At 37.7% G+C, this 22906-nt stretch overlaps 1 protein-coding gene across 5 annotated transcripts in view; it reads left to right on the top strand.

Annotated features, from left to right (window-relative positions):
• LOC131258346 (uncharacterized) overlaps positions 1-22906 on the top strand; it is a 111368-nt gene that overhangs the window by 38926 nt on the left and 49536 nt on the right. For 4 of the 5 annotated variants that reach the window (XM_058259606.1, XM_058259608.1, XM_058259604.1 and 1 more), the window contains exons 8-11: positions 8358-8438; positions 14336-14395; positions 18877-18975; positions 19160-19270. In XM_058259606.1, coding sequence (XP_058115589.1) covers positions 8358-8438; positions 14336-14395; positions 18877-18975; positions 19160-19270 — 351 coding nt within the window. The remainder of the gene's footprint in view (positions 1-8357; positions 8439-14335; positions 14396-18876; positions 18976-19159; positions 19271-22906) is intronic. The other variant, XM_058259605.1, reaches the window with a different exon arrangement.

A 22906-nucleotide genomic window follows, 5' to 3' on the forward strand; every position in this document is an offset into this window, starting at 1 on the left:
ATATATCCCACGATATATCTTGTATCCCACCTGTGCGATACGAAACGCACAGGTAGTGCCGATATATCCCACATGTTCGATCCGGTGAGCATTTTCAATTTTCGATCCCCTTTTTTTGTTGAAATTATGCTAAATCGGTGTCAAAGGGTTACAAATCCACTGTTGGTTATTCATGTTTTTCATGAAAAATAATGGAGTTGAAGTGTTGATTTCGATATCCATTGGTTCTTCATGTTCTCTATGTTTTCTTTTTTTTTTTTCGAAAATTTTCCTTTAACCAGTTGTCAATTGAGACTAATTTTGAAGTATTTAGGGGTATTTGATGAAATGATCATCACATACACTAATTTCAAAATTCGAGTATAGGTGTTCCGATTTTGGGAAAATTTGGGAATTTTCAAAATTTTGCCAATTTCTTCCAAATTACTTGAAATTTTGCACTCTAAACATGAAATCAAGCATGTATGAGGGCTAGTCTACTGATTTGTTAAGTCCTTGTCAATTTTTAGAAAATAAAAATCATTTTCTAATTAAAAATTAATTAAAAAAATTATTAAAAAATTATTATTTGTCAAACTTTCCCTTCAACTAGCTGTCAATTGAGACTAATTTCGAAGATTTTAGGAGTGGTTGATGAAATGATCAACACATACACTCTAAATGTTATGCATTCAATTTGAATATAATTTCATTAGTTCAGTCAGACAACGCATAGCTTAGGACCCTGTACAAGGAAACCTATTATGCGCACTTCTTTTTTGAGATGTTATGATTTAAAAGAGTGTATTAAGGTCTTTTTAAAAATCCCTATAGTTTCATTGAAAAATCGAACCATTTCCCCAATGTTTCCCCATGTTTCCCAAAAAGTGCTATAAATTACCCGATACAAACGATATTTCCAGTGCGATATCCGATATGTATCAGTATCCCAAGGATGCGATACATAACGCGATACCGATATTTCGAACACTACATGCACATATGCACAAATTCCTAGAAAGCACATGTTAAGACTCCCTATTGTGTGTTTGTGAATGTTGGGGTTTCTTTTTCATCAATAATTCTCGTGTTTTAAGCCTGCTTATAGGAAGGGCTTAATGTGTATAGTGCTATGGGACCCACCCAAATAGACCAAAGGGAAACAAATTTTGGATTGGGGATTGCACCCATTCTCCATTTTGGGCCTTCCTGAATGGTTTAGTCCGTTTTTTTTACTTCATCTTTCTTTTTAGTGTTGGTGCTGGGATTCCATCAAACTTTGTTTAATTACTATGATGATGTATAAATGCATGAAGCGTGAAGTGAAGCGGCAAACAATTCGGGTGCAGCAATGGGGAAGCGTTTGTTTCAAAATGTAAATAAGTGGAAATAGGTAGGAAGTGGGACACGGGAGTGAGAGTTGGAAGCATGACTTCAAGTGGAGAAGCGCCTAGGTAGAAGAATCTTGCAACTAAGTGGTGACAATATTGCCTAAGTGTTTGAATTTCTTTTCATCAATGTTTTGGATGTGACTCACAAACTGTAATGAGCCTAGTCATTTGTATTGCATATCAATTTGCTTGATGTTCATCTGAATAGAAGAACTACATTTTTCATTTATTGACTGAAAAAATCAATGCACATTCGAGTCTCTCTTGGAGGAAAAAAGCCATAAAAATGTAAATTTGCTAACATAGACATTAGGCTACTATTAGAATCACTACTGAAAATTTGGAAAGCATTTAAAAAAATATATAACAATGATTTGCAAACGTAAACTTTTTTGGCGCTTGTCGTTAATAATAGGATCACAAGAGACATTGCATTTGTCAGAACTGTTGATAAGACTGATGAACAACCCTTGATGATGTTCATTCAATATAGGATTAGTTTCTCTCTCTTCCTTTAGCCTTAACATATAAGGAATTTTATAAAAAGGTTTTAGTGTAAAAACTTTTAATAACAAGGCATCTTAAATTTAGAATGCTAGAAGGATTTGAACACAGGACCTTGCTAGGTAAAAGTCATAGTTGAATTGGTCAAATGTTCCAAGAAAAATCATAAAGCATATTATGACTAACGTGTCAAGGATATCTGCATCCATCTCTGCAACTTGGATTTTAGGAAATGGAGAGCTGTATCCCCTCCCACCCTTTTATATATATATATATATATATATATATATATATATATATATATATAAAAGTTTTTTATGCATTTGGATTAGTATGTGTCTGGGATCATAGTTAAAATTAAAACTAGCATGCAACAGTTAACATGCTTCTCATTTTCTATGGGAAACACAATTTGTATTACTAGCACACGTTGCATATCCATGTGGTTGGATTGTTATTGCTAGGCCCATTGGATGTGAATCTTGCTTGGGCTCTGATTGCTTCTTTTGCAAGATATATCTGCTGCCTACATACTTGTGGTGCATGGGTATAAGAAAACATGTTTTTAACACTTTTAGTTCTAGGCAGTGTTTTAAATATCGACGATATCGGCTAATATATCCCACGATATATCTTGTATCCCACCAGTGCGATACAAAACACACAAGTACTGCGATATATCCCACATGTTCGATCTGATGAGCATTTTCGAATTTTGATTCTTTTATTTTTTGTAAATCATGTTAAATTAGTGTCAAATTGTTACAAATCATGGATTGGGAGCTTCTATTTTGAGATTTGGAGGAGAAGGGCCGAGTTGCGGAAAATTTAAAAAAAAATCAAAATTTCCCAATTTCTCGCAAATTGTTTGCAATCTTTGTGTCCAAACATCAAATTAAACATGTATGTAATCTAATGTAGTGATTCTTCTTTTGCTTTTGAATGTATTGCTTGTGTTTCCACACGTCTTCTGACATTTATAAATTATATGAATAGACATTGAATATACTTGCATCAATTCAGTTAGACAACGCATAGATTAGGACCTCATACAAAGAAAACCTATTGTGTGTACTTGTTTTTTGTTATGTTTTGATTTTATAAGTGTGTATTGATGTCTTTTTTAACAGTCACTGAAGTTTGATTGAAAAATTCAAGCAATTTCCCAATGTTTCCCCATGTTTCCAACAACAATGATAAATTACACGATACAACCAATATATCCCATGCGATAACCAATACGTATCCGTATCCCAAGAATGCGATATGTTGCACATTAAAAACATAATGATAGTGCTATTCGCAAATTAAGAACACTTCTTCACCTTCATGATTTGTGGGCGTGAAGAGATGGTGAATTCTAGTGGTGTAACCATTTGTTTCAAAGATGAAGATTTGTTTGCAAGGGCATACCCTATGATACTTTGTTCCATATCTCGTTGAGAAAGACATGGCGTACCTTCAAGGAATCTATTTTACGCCAGTAGAATTATCTTACCTAAGTATGGGTATGGTTGGAATGAGGCTTAGATGATAAAGATGAAGTATGGATATGGTTATGAAGGACTTGGATCTGTAATTCGTTCGGCAGTTTAGGTCTCCCTTCTGGGTAGTCGTTATTTATTTTGTGCTTCTGAAGCTTTCCGGCCTTTTTTTTTTTTTTTTTTCATTGGCCACGTAGGATTCTTCAATAAATTTTTGTCACCACCAAAAAAATAATAAAGTTGTTGAGCATGGTATCGGGTCTAGCAGTCTAAACCAAATTCTTTGGCTATGTGTATGGCAAGGATTGGTTACAATTCAAAAGTATAACCATGCTAAAAATTTTCCTAAACAACCCAAGTCAGGGTTCTAAGTAACCAGCAGGTCTAGAGTTCAGAGCTCCATTAAATCTAAATATTTTTTTTTTTCATGTATAGAGATGAAGGCTTGAAGCATGTTTTATAAATTTTTCTGCTAAACCTAATCTAAATGTTAGGATTAGTTCTACAAAAAGAACAGCTTTCTAGACTATTTCTTGACGTCTCTCTCTCTCTATCGTTGGTCGGAGCCACTGTGGTTTTTGTTATACCACAGATCAGATAGATACAGCTAAACCAAAGGGCTATTTCCAACCCCACAGGAATAACCTACTACAAACAAAGTAAACAAGGAACTGAATTAAAATTCGCATGCTGAATAATAAACACCCCAAAACAGATCTAATGATTTAAAATTTACCATCCCATTCCTATCCACAAATGCTCATCTTTCACCTCATACAGGAGCTCATGATCCGGTTGATAAAATGTGAGGTCACCTGCACTCCTCATGATTGCCACTTTACTGCCACTTTATTGTCTATCTGTACAAGTGGCAAACCTCTGGGTCAAGCTCTTTAAGCAGCCCCGTCATTTCTCTTCAGTCTTCACCAATATCATGTCAACAATGGACCCTTCAGCAAATACTATCCATTACATTGTGCTGAGCTTGGACCTCTACTGCCATGTTGGATGTGCTGCCGTAGTGATTATGAAATGTGAAAGTCACCTGTCGTCTCTACAGACAACCCCACCCCTCGGCCTGGGTTCCCTGTTGAAGATCCGTTCACATTCTAGTGACAGGTGGTGGGAGGGACCACCTAGTCGGCGAAAGGCATTTCCTCTTCACTGAGCATGTAGGCAATCCAAGTGAATGTAACGTGATCCACTCAATCAAAGAAACTGCGACTAGAAACACTTCTCCACAGATTCTGACAGCCCATTTCTTGACTCTGTCAATGACTCTCACAGTGAACACCCACTTTCCCTCAAATCTGCTATTACTCTCCTGCCCTAGCTCCCAACATATTAGGCATAGCAGGATACCTTGAAGGGTCTTGAAGTGGCTATCCTCTTTTTCTATTGAAAATCACTGCATCGATTGTTGATCAAGGTGTTCTGTATCTGTTATGATACGCCCATAAAGGCTGATGCGTATAGGTAACGACCATGACCATTACGCGATACGGGGGTGAAAAGGGGCAGTTAGTTTTTTTTAGACTGTATCAGCCGTTACGGTGGCCGTAAAGGCCGTTATAGGGCATAACGACCGTTACTCCCGTAACGGTTGAAAAACGATCACTTTTTTTTTTTTTTCTATTTAAATTCATTTTTCTTCTCTTTTTCACTTTTCTCATTCCAAAAACTCTCTTATATCATTTTACAATAGATTTCAACCACTCCTACTATAACTTTTAAAATTAAAATTGTGGATTGAACTGATTTAAGAGAATAGAATCTCAGAGGGCTTTTTTTTTTTGGAAAAGAAATTGAAAAAGCAGTATTTATGCATTTTTTTGATTTCTAGTTCTAATGCTTGATTGTGATGTGTAAACATTAGAGACATAATCTTATTAAACAATTCACTAGACAGCCCGATACAACACCCTCACTAAAGAGTGGACCATTACACTACCATAAACATGTTCAAAACAAAAACTGAATACATATTTGAAATATTTACATTATTCTTGATTTTGTAGATATTTTTTCAGAATTTTTCGGGCAAAAGAAAATTTTCAACTGTTTCGGGTGTCATAATGGTCGTTACAACCCCGTATCGACCGTTATGCCCAATACTCGTATCGGTAATGGTGGTGACCATTACGGCCACCGTTACTGATATGGAATACCTTGCAGCTGATGCATTGGTTGGCACAGACTTTTGCAATGAACCTTAGCTAAAATGATTCCACATATCGCTAGCCAAGCTGCCATACATAAACGGGTTCTCCAAGTCTTCACCGCCTGCTCTAACTGAGGAGATGTGGCACTCACACTTTGACGGAAGAGGGATTTTCAGCCCCACACACTCGTCGATGTTGACAAAATGGTGCCAATGTTTCCACACAAATACCACAATCTTTGATGGGATCAGGGAATGCCAAATCCATTTGGTCAACCTCTGCCGATGTTCACGACACCTGATTACATTCCATGCCAATTTGATGGAGAAGGTTGCAGCTGTAGAAGGTTTCCAGACAAGGTATTCCTCCTCTGAAATATGAATTCCGTTATCTTTCATGGCTTGAAGAATGCTGCTCGGGATTGCCCTTCTTCTCACTATATCTGCCCACCATTCTCCAAAGCCACTTCAACCACTGATGCATCTAAGTCAGCCACCTCATGGGAATGTGTTGTCCAACCATCACTAGCACTAGAAATTAACCTGCCCATTCCCTATCATCCACCAGGAGTTGTCCAAAAATGCTTCCAAACAATCATATTTGCATATCCACATTTTTGAACTCCCAGCATTGCATCCTGCATTAGAAATATGGCCTCCATGGACATTCTCAGTGGTCATAAACCTTGCCCACAAACATAAAAGAAAGCACCACCTACTAAGCATGACATCATTTGTATCGGGAAACATGGGGAAACATTGGAAAAATGGTTGAATTTTTCAATGAAACTTCAGCGATTGTTAAAAAAGACCTTTATACACACTTTTAAATCATAACATCTAAAAAAAGAAGTGCATCTAATAGGTTTCCTTTGTATAGGGTTCTAAGCTATGCATTGTCTGACTGAACTAATGCAACTATATTCAAATTGAATGCATAACATTTAGAGTGTATGTGATGATCATTTTCATCAAACACTCCTAAATACTTCGAAATTACTTTTAATTGACAACTGGTTGAAGGGAAATTTAGAAAAAAAATATTAATATTTTAATATTTTTTAATTAAAAATGAGTTTTATTTTTCAAAAATTGACAAAGCCTTTACAAATCAGTAGATCAGCCCTCATACATGCTTGATTTCATGTTTGGAGTGCAACATTGCAAACAATTTGGGAGAAATTGGGAAATTTTTGAATTTTTCCCAACTCGGACCACATACACTCAAATTTCGAAATTGGAGTATATGTGATGATCATTTCATCAAATACTCCTAAATACTTCAAAATTAGTCTCAATTGACAGCTAGTTGAAGGAAAATTTTGAAAAAAAAACAAACATAGAGAACATGAAGAACTAATGGATATCGAAATCAAAGCTCTAACTTCATGATTTTTTGTGCAAAACATGAAGAACCAATGGATTTGTAACTATTTGACTCTGATTTAATATAATTAAAAAAAAAAAAAACGAATCAGGAATTGAAAATACTCACCAGATTGAACATGTGGGATATATCGGCACTACCAGTGCGCTTCATATCGCACTGGTTGGATGCAAGATATATTGTGGGATATATCAGCCGATATCGTCGATATTTAAAACATTGATTGTATGAATCCCCAAATCCCCCCTCCAGCTTGGGGAGGTAAATCCTCTAGCAAGAAGTCCATTGTCTCTTCTACTTATCAAGAAGTTATCTCATGACATTCTATCCCTATTGTGGGAATATTTTGGATAGTTTTCATCCATCGTAAGTTTGAGCCATGGGCAGCTGAAATTGGTGACTCACATATAGGGAATGGATCTCTACTGCTAAAGACATCTATCTAAGTTATCAGGCACTCATCTCTGTACACGTGGAACATGAGATTTGTGTAGTTCACCTGTTGGCCATGTGATGAATGGCGGTTCTATACCAAAAGTCGCAGTCGTCTGGCTGTCCTAGCTTCAAAGTGGACTGCCATTGAATATCAACTGTTGGTTGGAATTTTTCCAACTGTCCATCTGTAACCATGAAAGTCCTTGATCAGTCGTTAGGATCATCCAACTGGTGTTAATACTAGGTCATGGCCCATCTACTGTACGGCCTGGGAGAAAGTACAGGTCCCATGCATGTTTGGCAGACATGGAAATTGAGTGGTTGCTACCTAAATTGCATTTAAGTTGTAGTACTGGATACTTTTCCATTTGTTTTCTAAAGCTGTCAATTTTAAGTTTTTATTGATACACATCATGTTTAAAGCATCAGAAAATCTGGGACTTCATAATCAAGGACAATCTACCCAATGTTTTAGGAGAAAAATCACTTGTTAGCATCAGCCTTCGTGGGACGAAACTCGTGTGTGCATCAATTGACAAATTTTAACGCAGATAAACCTTTAGGGATGAGATGATACATTTGAAGCCTTGGAATTACTTGCCTGTTCATTTTTGTATTATTAAGCTCACTCTCTTTTGTGAAAAATGGTCAAATATATTTTGGTATTCCATTGCTATTGAGTTTCATCAAAAGATATTTTGGATGGTTGCTATATATGATGGAACTTCAGGGTTTTTGATCCCTGATCAATTTCAGTCCGTTTGAAGGCTTCTGTAATTGAGTTCTTGGTCATTCCATATGGACTAGTAATGCCCCAGGCTTTTAAGTCATGACTTGGAGCACATTTTTAAAAGTTTCACTTAAAGTCTGTCCATTTGTTGTGCTGTTTGAATCCATTCTAGTACCAACCCTCCACTTCTTGATTCAACTCATAGTGACTTCATTGCTTTGGCTCCTCAAGATACAAGCTTCTATTCCAGGACTGTCTCATCCAAACCTTTCTCCTTGTTCAACAGAACACCATCTATAGAAAAAAAAAACATGGTGAAGAAGCTGTCACCAGGGTGGGGACTTTTGAGCTTATCAATTGTAAGGAGGTACAGAAAAGAGCCTTCGGTTTTACATTCTTAGTTATGCAGTTCTGTTTCTCATCTTCGCTCATTGATTTGGTTTTCCTCATCCTCCTGTTGTTTTCTAGTGAAATGGCATTTTAGGGGTAGGAAGATGAATTTACTAAACAACCAAACATGTTTGAAGTAGACTGCGGCTATCTAAGGAAAATTTCATGAAGGATGAGAAGATCATCCTTTTCAGTCACCACCATTTCATAAATGAGGCTTCTCACCCACCATACATGTGTCAATCCTGACCATTCAAATCATGGGGCACATAGTGGAGAGTTTATTAAGTGAAAATTGTACATATTTAATGATTCTAACTTGCTAGTTTTGACCATCAAATATATGGCAAGGGTTAAATGGTTTTGGTCAAAATTCAACAAGAAAAATCAAATGGTAGTTAGCGTGATATTCGGCTCCACTTTGTCCACAATGGGGCCCACGATTTGGAAAATCTGGATTCTCGTACATGTACATGACATTCATGGTGGATGAGCAACCACCATACATCTAGCCGTTCTTCAATGGTTTTTCTTAGATAGTAGCATTACACTTAAATCAATGTGGTTGAATGTTTAGTGAGACATTGGTTTTGAAGCTGTGTGAGGGGGAGGGAGGGAGATGGCTGGGAGGGTGTTTTTTTGGTGCCACCTATGTGAAAGGGAGGACATGTTGGGCAAAGTCGCAGATAGCATGGGCCACACCATGTTTTTTGTGTGTGTGTGTGGGGGGGGTGGTTTGGCCCATTCACCCCTACCATTACACGTGGGGCCCATTCGCATGAATGCTTCCCTCCACTATAGGTTGCAGGGGAGCATTCCTCTCTCTCTCTCTCTCTCTCTCTCTCTCTCTCTCTCTCTCTCTGTATATATATTATGTATATATTAACACACATGGATTTTGCTAATGTTTCCACCTTCATGGGGACATTGTCGATGTCCCCAAACCTTTTAAATGACATGTGGGATGCACAATCATCAACAAGGATGGTTCATTTAGTAGCATTGTTTTGTGTATCAGTGATATTATTGAAAATATCATCGACATTATTGATATCACCAACTTGGCAATACTGATAACGCTGGTAGTATTAGAAATTCTAGGTACCGGTAATATATTATCTTTATATCGCCAATGTATTAAGATATTTTCGATTGTATAAATTCCAAATGTCGGTTATATTGCTAATGTGGCTATTTATGTATGTGTTATTGTATGTATGCATGTAGGGATTGTTGGATCATGCATGCATGTTTGTCTATATGTATGTGCATGCATGGATGGATGGATCCACTATTTTCCCCATGTTTCCCCAATGTTTTCCTGAGTCAGTGATACATGTTTTTAGGCCCCCATTAAAAGAAAACTTATTATGTATTCTTCTTCTTCTTCTTCTTCTTCTTCTTTTTTTCCCCCTCTATTATTTGATTCCTAAATATGCAAATGTGTATTAAAACGTTTGATTAAGTATCATTGAAAATATTCTACCATTTACCCCATGTTTTCTCAAACTTCCCTTGAGTCAGCATTACATGCTTTTAGGCCTCCATTAAATGAAAACTTATTATGTATGCATCTTTTTTGCAATTATTTGATTTCTAAATTTACAAATATGTGTATTTAGCTTCTCCCAAAGTTTCATTGAGAAATCCCACCATTTCCCTCATGTTTCCCTTAGTAATCGATATATTTCCAGGTATTGGCCATAATATCGACAATATCGATACATGTTCCATGTCCCCAGCCAACAAAACATGTAACAGTACCGATATGACGAACATTGTTTATTATTACCATGCTGAGTAATCCATGGTGCAAGAATCACAGTGATCAGATGATCCTAACCCTTTGAATAGGGCTAATTTCTTCCAACCATCTGTCGTTTACATGACATAGATGGTTGAAATCATCAAACCAAAGTGCTACTTTTGAATCATAACTAATACAAATTGGGATATTTTAGACAATGTTCGAAGTATCAGTATCGCTACAAGTTTCGCTGGTTGGGGATACAGAAACAATATCGATATTGCTGATAACGAAAAATGTGGGAAAACATGGGGAAATGGTAGAATTTTCAGTGAAACTTCAGGAGATACTAAAATACACATATTTGCATATTTAGAAATAAAAAAATTGCAAAAAGAATGTATACACAATAAGTTTCCATTTAATGGGGGCTTAAAAGCACGTGTCATCATAAGAAACGGTCTAACCATCCCATTGATCCTATATAACCATCCAATCATCCATCGATATTGCAGAATATCAGCAATTCACAATATTTTGCCAAGAAATCATCAACAAATGGAAAGAAAATGAAAGATTGTGGCCTTGATATCGAGCATGTTGTGATAACGATAATATTGAGATATTATCAATATTAGCAACGACAAATTGAAAACTACTTACAATAATGTGCTCATAAAAAAATTTGAATTAGATTTTTTTTTTTTTAATAAACAGCCTTTCTGTGATATCTCTACATTAGTGATATTATTGAAATATTGTCGATACACTTGTGATACAATCATCATTACACAGTCGAAAATATTGGCGATACATTGGCGATATCGATACATTGGCAATACAAGCGACGCCTGGAATTTACACAATTGAAAATATTGGCGATATTGATACGTTGGCGATACTTAGTGATACATTGTTGATGTCTGGAATTTCTAATACTACCGGTTTTATCAGTATCGGTACCAGTGTTATCGCTATCGCCAAGCTAAAGATAACGATAATATCGAAGATAATTCAAACAAGGATTTCAGATTGAAATTTCAAGATAATGATTGGAGTTAGTTTGTTTCTCCATGCATCTCGACTATTCGTTTTTCATGCTATTGATCGGATGCTTAGGATCATCCAATTGGCATGATTTTTGCACAAGGGCTTGCTCTCATACTGGCAGTTGGCTCCAATGTGAGGTTTTTCCGAAATCTACTTTGACCATTAGGTTCGTGACCTAGTATTAGACGTAGGGCTAAAAACTCAACCCCATCAGTGATTTAGGTGGGCCACACAATTAAAAAAAAACATACAATGCAATGTCCACCCTCCAAACCGTTTCCTGTGGTGTGGTCCACTTGAATCAAGGATGGGCTTGATTTTTGGGCCTCAGGCCTAAATTTGTGTGGCATCTAATTGTTTGCATGGATTTCACATAATCATCACGATGGGCCTTGTAAAAATCAATAGTGCATATCTCTCCCAAGTATATTTCCTTTGGTGTGCCGACCTAAATCATGGCTCACCTTGATTTTTTAGTCGTAGGTCTAATAGTGGACGAAGCAATTGTTGCTCGGAGTGGATTGTGGATACACATTACGGTGGCACTTGTTAAAAATCAGGGGTGGGCATTCCAAAAGTTCTATTCTAGACTTTAAACATGGATTCAAGAGCGCACTTAGCTCCCCTAAGCTATGGTTTGTAGGGAAGCACTACTGTGTGTGTGTGTGCGCGCGCGCGCGCGTGTGCGCGCGTGTGTGTGAAATACCACCAAAATTAGTGGTGGTACGAGGTTGTGGGGCTCACATGGTGTGGGTATGACATCCACCCAGTCAAACAGGTGCATGCCATCTTGATGGTTAGATGTCCCAAAGATCAAGTAGAACATCAAGTGGATCACATCATAGAAAACAATGGAAAATTACCCAAAACCCTCCAAATTCAAGTGTTGGGCTTACTAGATGGTTGAATTGACCTGATTTTTAGGGCGTCCCATCACCACGATGGACCACCCCTTTTGGATGCACTTGACGACACACTCACATCACACAGACCCAACACTTGAACTTGTTTGGTTCTTGTGCTATTATACATATTTTTCTATGGTGTGTCCCACTCCCACCTAATGATTGGATTGGCCTAATTTTCTTTCTAGGTGCACATCATGATGGGTCACACCTTTCGCATTGGTTGGATGTCATACATGCATGATGTAGGCAGCATGCATGCACACACGTGTAGAGAAATATCCACATTCAACTGGTTAGATGATAAGTTGCCGTCCACCTGGCAGATAACTTCCAACCTATCATGTGCATGTGACATCCAAACCCTCCAATCAGTTGGGCCCACCTTCTGGATCATTTTCTTTTTTGTAAAGAACAGTCCCATCCAGTTATCAAATGCGACACACCATATATGTATAACAGCCCCAAAACCCTCAAGTATTTGTGTCCATATGAAAACATTTTCACTTGATGAATTCCATATGTATAAATATGGCGACCACCGGTAACTGATGGGCAGATGCATACCGATGTATGTTCTCTTGGTAAGCCAGTGCTATTGGGTATCGGCAGGGTTGCATGGGACGAATTTAGAGAGACAAAAGTGGCTTTCACAGGTCCAATTGTCTCTGGAAACTCTTCTAACAAGTGGAACTTGTTGTGATTCTTGTGGGAATTAAGTTGGTCTAGGGGTTGTTCTTGGGACATCTTCTCATGGAAAGGAACTCTAGAAATGCTATACCATAGGCTTCCGCCTCCCTCCTAGTCCTCTTGGAAAAGACACTTCACAGTTGGCGATATTATCTTGACAGCTGGTGTCCTACCTGTTTTCATGCGAGACATGAAAATGCTATTGTTGATACTTCAGCCAAGAATGGTGCTCCTCTTGTAATTGGTAGCTTCTATCCACTGCCTTAGCAGATAATAATTTTCATTTGGTTGTTCTTTTTCTTTAATAAAGTTCTGTATTCTATTAAAACAGAAAGTCACCTGTAATTATCCATCAAACTAAGTGTCCACAATGTTATTTGAAAGCATGATTTTTCTTAATAGCTCTAGACGTCTAAACTTGGATAAGATCCATGCATTCCTCCATCATAGGACATCACAGTTCTGACCCATCACTTGTATTCTATGAAATAGTTGTATGTTTGCTATTATTAACGTAGAACATCTTCGGTTTTGTTTTCAAATACTAAACAGCTTGAGAATATGCACAGTGCTAAATACAATTAGCATATGAGAAACAATAGGTATTACTTTTCAACATCTTGATATGGTAGATGGGTTTAAAGATGCTTTTGAAAAAATCAGTGATGGCGATGTATTTTGTATTGTTTTCTCTTTTTTATTTTTTGTTTTTCTTTTGCATAGCAAGGTTGGTACTTTATGCTTTCCTGTAGTTATTGTGATGTCGTCTTTGTTAAGACCATTTGATTGTCATTTGTTATGATGATTTGTGCTTAATCCATGCAATTGTACTGTCTCCCATGATCATGGGTTAGTTTATGAAGTCCCACACTATTCAAACTATCTCCATAGTTCCGTACTTCTGTCGGCCGTCTGCTGCTCTTTTTCTGCAAAATGTCCTTCTTAAGATTACTTCTGGAAATTTCAAAATCCACTGATTTTGCCGCATATCTGATAATATTTTACATATTTTTGGTTCCTTGAACAAACCATATCCATCTTTACATTTCACTTTCCATTGGATGTAGAGGTCATGTGGGCATGATTTAGCTGGAAACTTCCATTGAATACTTCAGAGAAGTTTTGAGTTTGGATAATTACATGCCTTTATGCACATGTATTTTGAACAGTGTATTGTGCAAATGATGTTTGTTGACTTTAAACCTTCTACTTGTGATTTTATGAGTATTTCTAATTCTATACATATGGATATGCATGTGGCTTCTAACCATAAATATGAAATACAATATCTTGTTGATTGTCTTCGTACCTACTTTAGGGGAATAGTTTTTTCTTTTTAATAAGCTTTATTGGGATTTAGTGTTCTGGTTATGTTTTCTTATAATTTCATTACTGTTTCTTGCACTTTTTTGTGGTTGCTAAATATTTAGAAGTTATGTAAATTCTATGGAAGCTGAAACTGATAACAGTCACTTTTGGCAGTTTGATAAATTGTCACTTGTTTGGGGAAAACCAAGGCAACCTCCTTTGGGATTGGAAGAGGTATGTTTTTTGTCCTGTGTAATATTGTTGAAGTCTAGACCCTAAGGCCATTTTCTTGAGACAAGATTTGTTAATGTAAATTGTTGTTTTGTTTCAATGTGATAGTTGATGCTAACTTGCATCCATATCTTCTTGTATATATACAAGAGTATTGCACATTTGTGAGATTTCATTCTCCTCTTTTTAATCTTAGTTTCCTCAATGAGCTCTTAGTGTGTTAGTGCTGCAGACACCTGAACTCATTCATTTGAGTTGTAGTACTCATTCATTTAAATAAAAGACTCCCAATTATTAAAAGAAGGTAAAATTAAAGATCATTGACCTCATCATGGATTTCCCCACAACAACGAGGGACTCGCTCTGTTCTATTTCACCGGACTAAGAGTTCTGTTTGGTAATGTAGGTACTAGAGCTGTGGAACATTGTTAAGCCATGTCCTAATGTCTCAATTGCTTTATGTCTAGAATTGTCTCCATCTTGTAATCCCAAGAATGGTACCAGCCAATGTTCCTGCAGACCTATGAGAATGAGTGTACCCTATCTCAAGCAGTGTTTTAAATAGCGGTAGCGTGTTGCGTAGCGTTCAACCCTCCGTAGCGTGTAGCGAAATAGCGTAGCGTGTAGCGTAAGCTACACGATACTTTTATTTTTAATTTTTTTTTTTTAAAAAAATATATATATATTATATGATAAATATTAAATAGTAAGAAGTTGATGGATAGGGTCTTATTATTTTTAAGTTAATACATGTCTCGTGTACAATTTTTTAAGGGCCCGAATTAGGCGGGACTCAGATTGTGAACTGTAGCACACAAGTGTCATAGTTTTTGGGCCCCACCGTGATGAATGTGTTATATCCACACCGTCCATCCATTTTGCCAAATAATTTTAGGGCATGAGCCCAAAAATGAGGCAAATCCAAATCTCGGGTGGACCGCACCATAAGAAACAGTAATAATTAAACGTCCACCATTAAAAATTTATTGGGGGCTACAAAAGTTTTAGATCAAGCTGACATGTGTGTTTTCCCCTCATCCATGTCAGTGTGACCCAATTAACAGGTTAGATGGAAAATAAACATTACAGCGGACCGTGTAACAAAATAGTGCAAGTGCACTGTTCAACGTGCACCGCAGAACACAGAATAATAATAATAATAAGTGCGTGGCTGTGAAACAGCCACGCAGTCTATTCCGGAAATGAAAAAGAAGAGAGAGGGGGAAACCGAAAGAAAAGAGGGAAAGAAGAGAGAGAGAGAGAGAGAGAGAGAGAGAGAGAGAGAGAGAGAGAGAAGAAGAAGAAGAAGAAGAAGAAGAAGAAGAATCTGCAGCTGCGGCCGCAACCGCAGCAGTTCGAGAAGAAGAAGAAGAGGAAGAAGAAGAAGGAGAAGAAGGAAGAGGAGAAGGAGAAAAAAGAAAAAAAGAAAAAGGAAGGAGCGTACCTATTTTTGTCTCAAGATGAGATTGAATCAGTGAAAACTGCAAATGTTGGCCTCTGGAAGCAGTTTTTCAAACTCAAGATTGAAAAGTGGGGAGAGGAGCAATGTCAGCAGCGTCGGTTTGCGCCTGACAGCAGATTTTCGACCTCAACATTGAAGGGTGGGGAGAGGAGCAGCGTCGGCAGCGTCGGATTGGCCCTGTGAGAGGATTTTTAGTCTCCAAATGGAAGGGTGGGGACAGCAACTGCGTCGGCTGCTTCGGTTTGGGGGTGGAAGCCCTTTCGAATTAGGTTTTTGCTTTTTTAACTTTAGTTTGGCTTGTGGTGTGAGTTCACCACTGTTTCCTGCACTGAAAAAAAAAAAAAAATACCAAACAGGTAGCGCACGCTACCTGCGCTACACGCTATGTATCCGTAGCGTACGCTACGACCCCTGTAGCGCACGCTACAGGGGAAAAACGCTATTTGTAACGCTACGTAGCGAAATCCCTACGCTATGCTACGTAGCATACGCTACCGCTACGCTACGGGCGCTACTGAAAACACTGATCTCAAGGAATGCAAGGACCGCTGACAAAAACTGTAAATCACAGGGTGCGATGCCGATACATGAAATATTAATGATACATTTTACATCAGTCAGGCACTTTTAGTTGCTAGTAGCTTTCTAAGCAAGCAGTTACTTTGAACTTCTCATTTCCATGAGATATTTAGAAAATTTGATGTTAGTAAATGTACTTCCATTCATCATCACCACCACTACTACCAAAGTCGTAGAGACGCCACGAATTCGTCATAGTCACCTATTCACCCTGGCCTTATTCAGTTTTTGTTTGATTCACACTTGGGGAAAAAAATCTTTTCAATTTTTTATTTTTATTTTTATTTTTACACTTGATGAGGTAGACCAGGTTTAAGAAGTGCTCTGAAAAGGACCTATAGGGAAGAGTTTCGGAAGGAAAGGCGGTCTTGCGTCTGGCACATAGGGCCCAAGACACAGTGTCCTTTGCTTCCCAAGATTCCAGGACAAATGAACAGGGGGACAGACAGGGAATATAGACCCAAGCAGTTTGAGGTTAGATTTTAAATGGTGGACACCGTTGAGCATGACGCATGCAAACACATGAATTGTTATGTTGAGTTGTTGGCTCACACATGTATCATCATTGGACCAAAACTGGAAAGGACATGCTCAAGTAGATGGCTGCAAAAAATAGCAGGTGCCACCAAAACATGTTCACCAAACAGTACTCACGTGCCAACACAATCTCAACCAACATTGGACCTTCACCATTGTGCTGCCCACAATGAGTGAATTTGCTAACAGTCAAGGCATGTCTGGTAATTGAACTTTCGTTAATTATGAGATAGTTCATAACTATATTTTAATTAAATTTCATTTATTGTTAACAAATCCATATTTATTATTAATGAGAGAAGTTTGTTTAAAACCCTATTATCTATAAATACAAACTCTTGATGAGTATTGTATATTCTCCATGTGGAACTAATAGTTAAACATACAATTTTTAGATAATTTAATATATTTCTAACTTGTTCGACAACCCCAAGTGCATGTTCGCGAAGTAGTATATACTCAGTGAGACCAAGGTCGATCCATAGGGACAAATTTGGTAAGAACACAACTAGAACTAAACTAATTTTAAGAATTAGGAATCCAATGAAGTAATTAGGGTGAAAGCAATAATCAAAAGCAACTAAGGATTCAGGAATCCCCAATTAACAAATCCTTAAAATTTGTCTAATTCAACTTGATAACTCAACTAGAATTGAATAAGGATTACTTCTAGTTGGAATATAAATCTGTCAATTCAATAAATAACTCCCAATTAAGATATACAAATCAAAATAGATTGATCTCTCATGAATATCTAGGTAATTGATTGCAGTGAATCCCAAGCATCGATTGTACCTGGAGTTAACAATAGATCAAGTGATTTTATAGATCAATTCCTTCTCCAAACTAGAATTCAATGAATAGAATCACAATTCAACATTCAAAACCAATTAAATACTAATTAACAATAAGAATTCATCAATAGGCTCATCGCTTAGCCTTGGTTAAGAGATTAACCAAGTATAACCATCTCTAAAACAGAAAAACAAAGAAAAAATAAACTAGAAATCGAAGGTTGAGGAAGAATGAAGGCCCGAAGAAGCTCCGCTCTCTCTCTCTCTCTCTCTCTCTCTCTCTCTCCCCCTCTCTAAACCCTAATTCGTGTTCTAAACACGTCCTAAAAGCCCCTTTAAATAGTAAAAATCCCACCAACTTTGTAAAATTCTCAAACTTTCTCACTTACGCGCACTGTCGATTGATACCTGTGATCAATCGAACTCCAATTGAAATCCTTCGATCGATCGAAACCTCCCGTTCAATCCGATCGAAAATGTAACATGTTCAAAACTGTCTAGCAAGCAAATTCAAAAATCTGGTATTTTATCGATCTATCAAAAGTGTCAAAAATAGTCCAACGAGTTTGGCCAGAAATTTGTGATTTTCTCGATATGATGCTCGATCGATTGAGTCCAATCAATGGTCTCTCGATTGAATCGAAGGCTTTGTCAATCAATCAAAAAGTGTTGTTTTTCTGTACGTCAATGCACTTGATCTCCGATCTTCTCTCCTTGAAATTCTTGCTTCTTCATGATCTTCTAGCTGGAATTCTTCAATTCTTCATCACTTGATCGCTCTTGGGCTTTAACTCTTCATTTTTAGCTCCATTCAATCTTAGACTTCAAAATCCTTCTACACATTGGAAATTAGTCTAATCAGGCTATATTAACATGAATTTGCATGGGCAAGCACTGCAAAATAAGGGATAAATTTGCAATATTTGGCACTCAAGAATTTCTTATAAATCACCATATGCAAACCCCTTTATCCGTGATAGAAATTGGACATTATGCTCAAGTTGAATAGCTTGTAAGAATAAAGGAACTTTAGGACCTTCAAAATCAAGTCATTTTTGACTTGAACCAAAGTGTGAATATCTGTATTTTTATGTTTATTTATTTATTGGCAGTGGGCTACTTTCTTTGACTCTGAAGGACGAATCATGGATTCAAAAGCTTTAAGAAAGAGAATATTCTATGGCGGTGTTGAACACTGTCTTCGGAAAGAGGTTTGTATTTTGTAGTTTGTAAGAAACTGCAGGTTGTAAGTTTCTTCTTTGTTCATTCTGAATCTGTTGTTTCTGTTGTGTTGAGAACTTACAATTTTCTTTCCTTTTCTTCTTCTTCTTCTTCTTCTTCTTCTTCTTCTTCTTTTTTTTTTTTTTTTTTTTTTTTTTTTTTTTTTTTTTTCAGGTTTGGAAGTTTTTGTTGGGGTTTCATGCATATGATTCAACGTATGCTGAGAGGGAATATCTTGATTCAATTAAGAAATCAGAGTATGAAACAATAAAGCATCAGTGGCAGGTTTGCTGTTATTTTCTCTTCATTTCTTTACAGTGAATGTCTTACTTTTCATAGAATTATCACTTTAGAATACATATACAATCTCAATTTAGAATGTTTGGGCACTTGCACATGTTTGTATGGAGGTTCGCTAAGCACACACAAATGTACAAAGCAAACCATCTACATGCTACAATATGTGCCGGCATGGTAGACAAGTGCAATATCAAAGACATCCATCAGATGGGTTCGACTGTCTAGACATTCATGCCAAAAATCTGGCTGGTTCAGTCATCAGGTGAGCCACTAAGTTAGAAACAAGTGGATGGCTTAGAGAACTTCACCGGAGCTTTTTGTAGCGGTGCTTTTGTTTCCTAAACTGTGGCCCACTTGGTTAGTAGACTGACCTGATTCTTAGGCCAGGGCATCAATATAGTGAAACCTTTATGATTGGTGGACTGGATATGAAGCGTGTGCCATGATTGCACATATGGCGGCATGTACATGGTTTTCTGTGGGTGGATTGGATCTGAACCTTTATTTTGCGGATTTTTTGTGGTTTTTTTTTTTTGGAGGTGCAAAGATCTCCTGCTCATTAGATGAGCTAGTAGAGACGGTGTAGCGTGTGTGAGTGATCTAGGGTTGAATCTTTGGTAGTGTTACTTAAAAAAAAGAAAAAAAAAGAACGAAAGAAAAAGTTCTGATGAGCTATGTGTATGCTCATTTGTGAAGAGAGGGGAGCGGTTTTTGTAGCAATAGCATTAGCTTTTTCTACATGTGTGTGAGGCAGGATGTGAAATTCCTCTCTCCACTCCCTCTAGCATCATGGTTGGCTAGGATGGTATTACCATCTGTCATCAGATAAGTATATGCCCTAATGTGGACACCTGGACTGACGCATGTTAGAGAGACTTAGGAGGCTCCCCCCTCCTCATTCTCAAGCTCTCTCTCAAGGCATTTATTCAAATGAGTGTCACCCCGCAAAAGTGTTGCCCTCATGTGTCGTGCATGACATGTTGGCAAGCACAAGTTCACCTATCTGGAGTCAATTCTTCATGCCAGATGTTGGTTTTGGCTTGTGTAAGCGTCACTCGAGAGACAGGTGAACCATCGACAGATCTTAAAGCATCTGTTGAGCCCTCATCGCTGGGTTTGTCAGCCTTAACCTACCTTTGCGCAACACCTGTTAGCCCATTAAGGTGGGCTGTGATGATCTTAACCCTCAGTTTTTGCCATGTTCTCTTCCCGATCCCGGTTCTAGTGCTAGGCCAAGCTTGTCATGCGTACCGAGCCTCGTGCGATTCTCTTTGAGAAATCCTCTTGGCAGCCGATGATGACTTGATAGATTCGGTAGGAAAGTACTATATCCTTAAGTTGTTGACCAACGGGAATAGTGGTTTTGAGTTAGCATGACTAGAAGTTGAAGAATTTTGGGAGTTAGTGTCGGATTGGTGGGCCTCTTTTTCTATTGAGGGTCCTCTTGTCATCTCTCTTTTTTGGAAGCTTAAGTTGCTAAAAGAGAAATTGAAGGCTTGGAATCGTGAAGTGTTCGGCTTGAGGGAGTAGGAGGTTCTAGATATTTAGCAAAGTTTTCAAATCTTAGGTGTCACAGAAGAGGGGAACCTCCTTTTAGATGCTGATATGGTCGAAAACGAGGGTCTCCTCTCTGAATACAGGAGACGACTGAAGGAAGATGAAGTTAAATGGCGGCAACGCTCGAGAGCCATGTGGCTCAAGGAAGGGGTTAAGAATGCCAAGTTCTTCAATGGGATTGCTAGTGTGAGGGCTCAATCTAATATAATTTGTTCTCTTATGGTGGATGGTCAAAGCGTGGAAGATGGGTTTAGGTTACTGAAGCAATTACAAGCTTCTTTGCTCGCCTTTCGATTGGGGAAAATTTGAAAAGGTCAAATTGAAATGAATTGGCTTTTGACTTCATTTTTTGCGTAAAAGCTGAGGAGCTGGAGAGGATGCTCTCCAAAGAAGAAATCAAGGATGTAGTGTGGTCCCTTGAGAAAGGCAAGGCTTCGGGCCCCGATGGTTACCCTCTCACCTTCTTCCAAACCTTTTGGGAGATGCTAGGGTGTGACTTGATTGATTTTGTCTCTATATTCTTTTCCTCGGGCTCCCTCCCTCCACAGATGGGTTACTCGTTCAACACCTTAATTCCGAAGTCCAAAAGAGTAGAGTGTCTAAAGGACTTCAGAACTATTACCCTCATCAATAGCCCCTACAAGATCATAGTTAAGATTTTACATTCCGAAGTGTTTCTTCTTAAGTTATATCCAGTGTTTGAAATATCGGTATCGTGTTACGTATCACGTCCTTGGGATACAAATACGTAGGTAATTTATTATTTATCGCACTTTTTGGGAAACATGGGGAAACATTGGGAAAATGGTTATGCGTTGTTTGAATAAACTAATGCAACTATATTCAAATTGAATGCATACATCTAGAGTGTATGTGATGATCATTTCATTAAACACTCCTAAATACTTCAAAATTAGTTTCAATTGACAACTGGTTGAAGGATTTTTATTTATTTATTTTAAATTTAATATTTTAATAATAATTTATTAATTTTTAATTAAAAAATGATTTTTATTTTTCAAACATTGAAAAGGACTTAACAAATCAGTAGATCAGCCCTTATACATGCTTGATTTCTTGTTTGGAGTGCAATATTGCAAGCAATTTCGGGGAGAAATTGGGGAAATTTTGAATTTTCCCCAAAGGACCACCTATACTTAAAATTTGAAATTAGAGTGTATGTGATGACATTTCATCAAATATTCCTAAATACTTCGAAAGTAGTCTTAATTGATAGCTGGTTGAACGATTTTCTTGCAAAACATGAAGAACCAATGGATTTTTCAAATCATTTGACACTGATTTAACATAATTTGAACAAGAAAAAGGGACCGAAAGTTGAAAATGCTCACCAGATCGAACATGTGGGATATATTGGCACTATCTATGCGTTTCGTATCACATAGGTGGGATACAAGATATATCGTGGGATATATCGGCTGCTATCGTCGATATTTAAAACATTGGTCATATCCTCTCCACAAAGTGCCTTTCTTGTCGGGAGGTAGATTTTGAATTGAGCCTTACTGGCCCATGAGTGCATTGATTTGTACCATAGGGTGGAATCCAAAAGTGTTGTGTGCAGCTCAATTTAGAGAAAGCATACAACCCAATAGATTAGCAGTTTTGGACTACATGCTCAAAAGGCTAAGTGTGCGGATCGATGGAGGAAACATATTTCAAGTGTGCGTCCGCTTGGCCCCTCTTTTTGGTCCTAGTTAACAGATCTCCTTTTGGCTACTTCATTGCTTTGAGGTATATCAGGAAGGGTGACCCTCTTATCTCCCTCTCTTCCTGGTTATTTTAGAGGTGCTTAGCAGAATGCTCTCCAAAGGTTAAGAAGTGGGCACCTCTAAAGGACTTAACAAATTAGTAGATCAGTCGGTGAAATCAGTTGAATAGAGTCAAGTTTGAGCCCAAGACCGAGCCGAGTCCAGCTCGGACTGGACTCGACTCAAGATTTTTCGAGCACCCAAAAATTAGCTCGACTCGGCCTGAACCCAGTTTCGTTCAAGCCTAGCCGAGTCGAGCTTTATCGAATTGAGTCGGGCGAGTCAATCGAGA

This window comes from Magnolia sinica, chromosome 10, assembly GCF_029962835.1.
Source record: "Magnolia sinica isolate HGM2019 chromosome 10, MsV1, whole genome shotgun sequence".
NCBI lineage: Eukaryota > Viridiplantae > Streptophyta > Magnoliopsida > Magnoliales > Magnoliaceae > Magnolia > Magnolia sinica.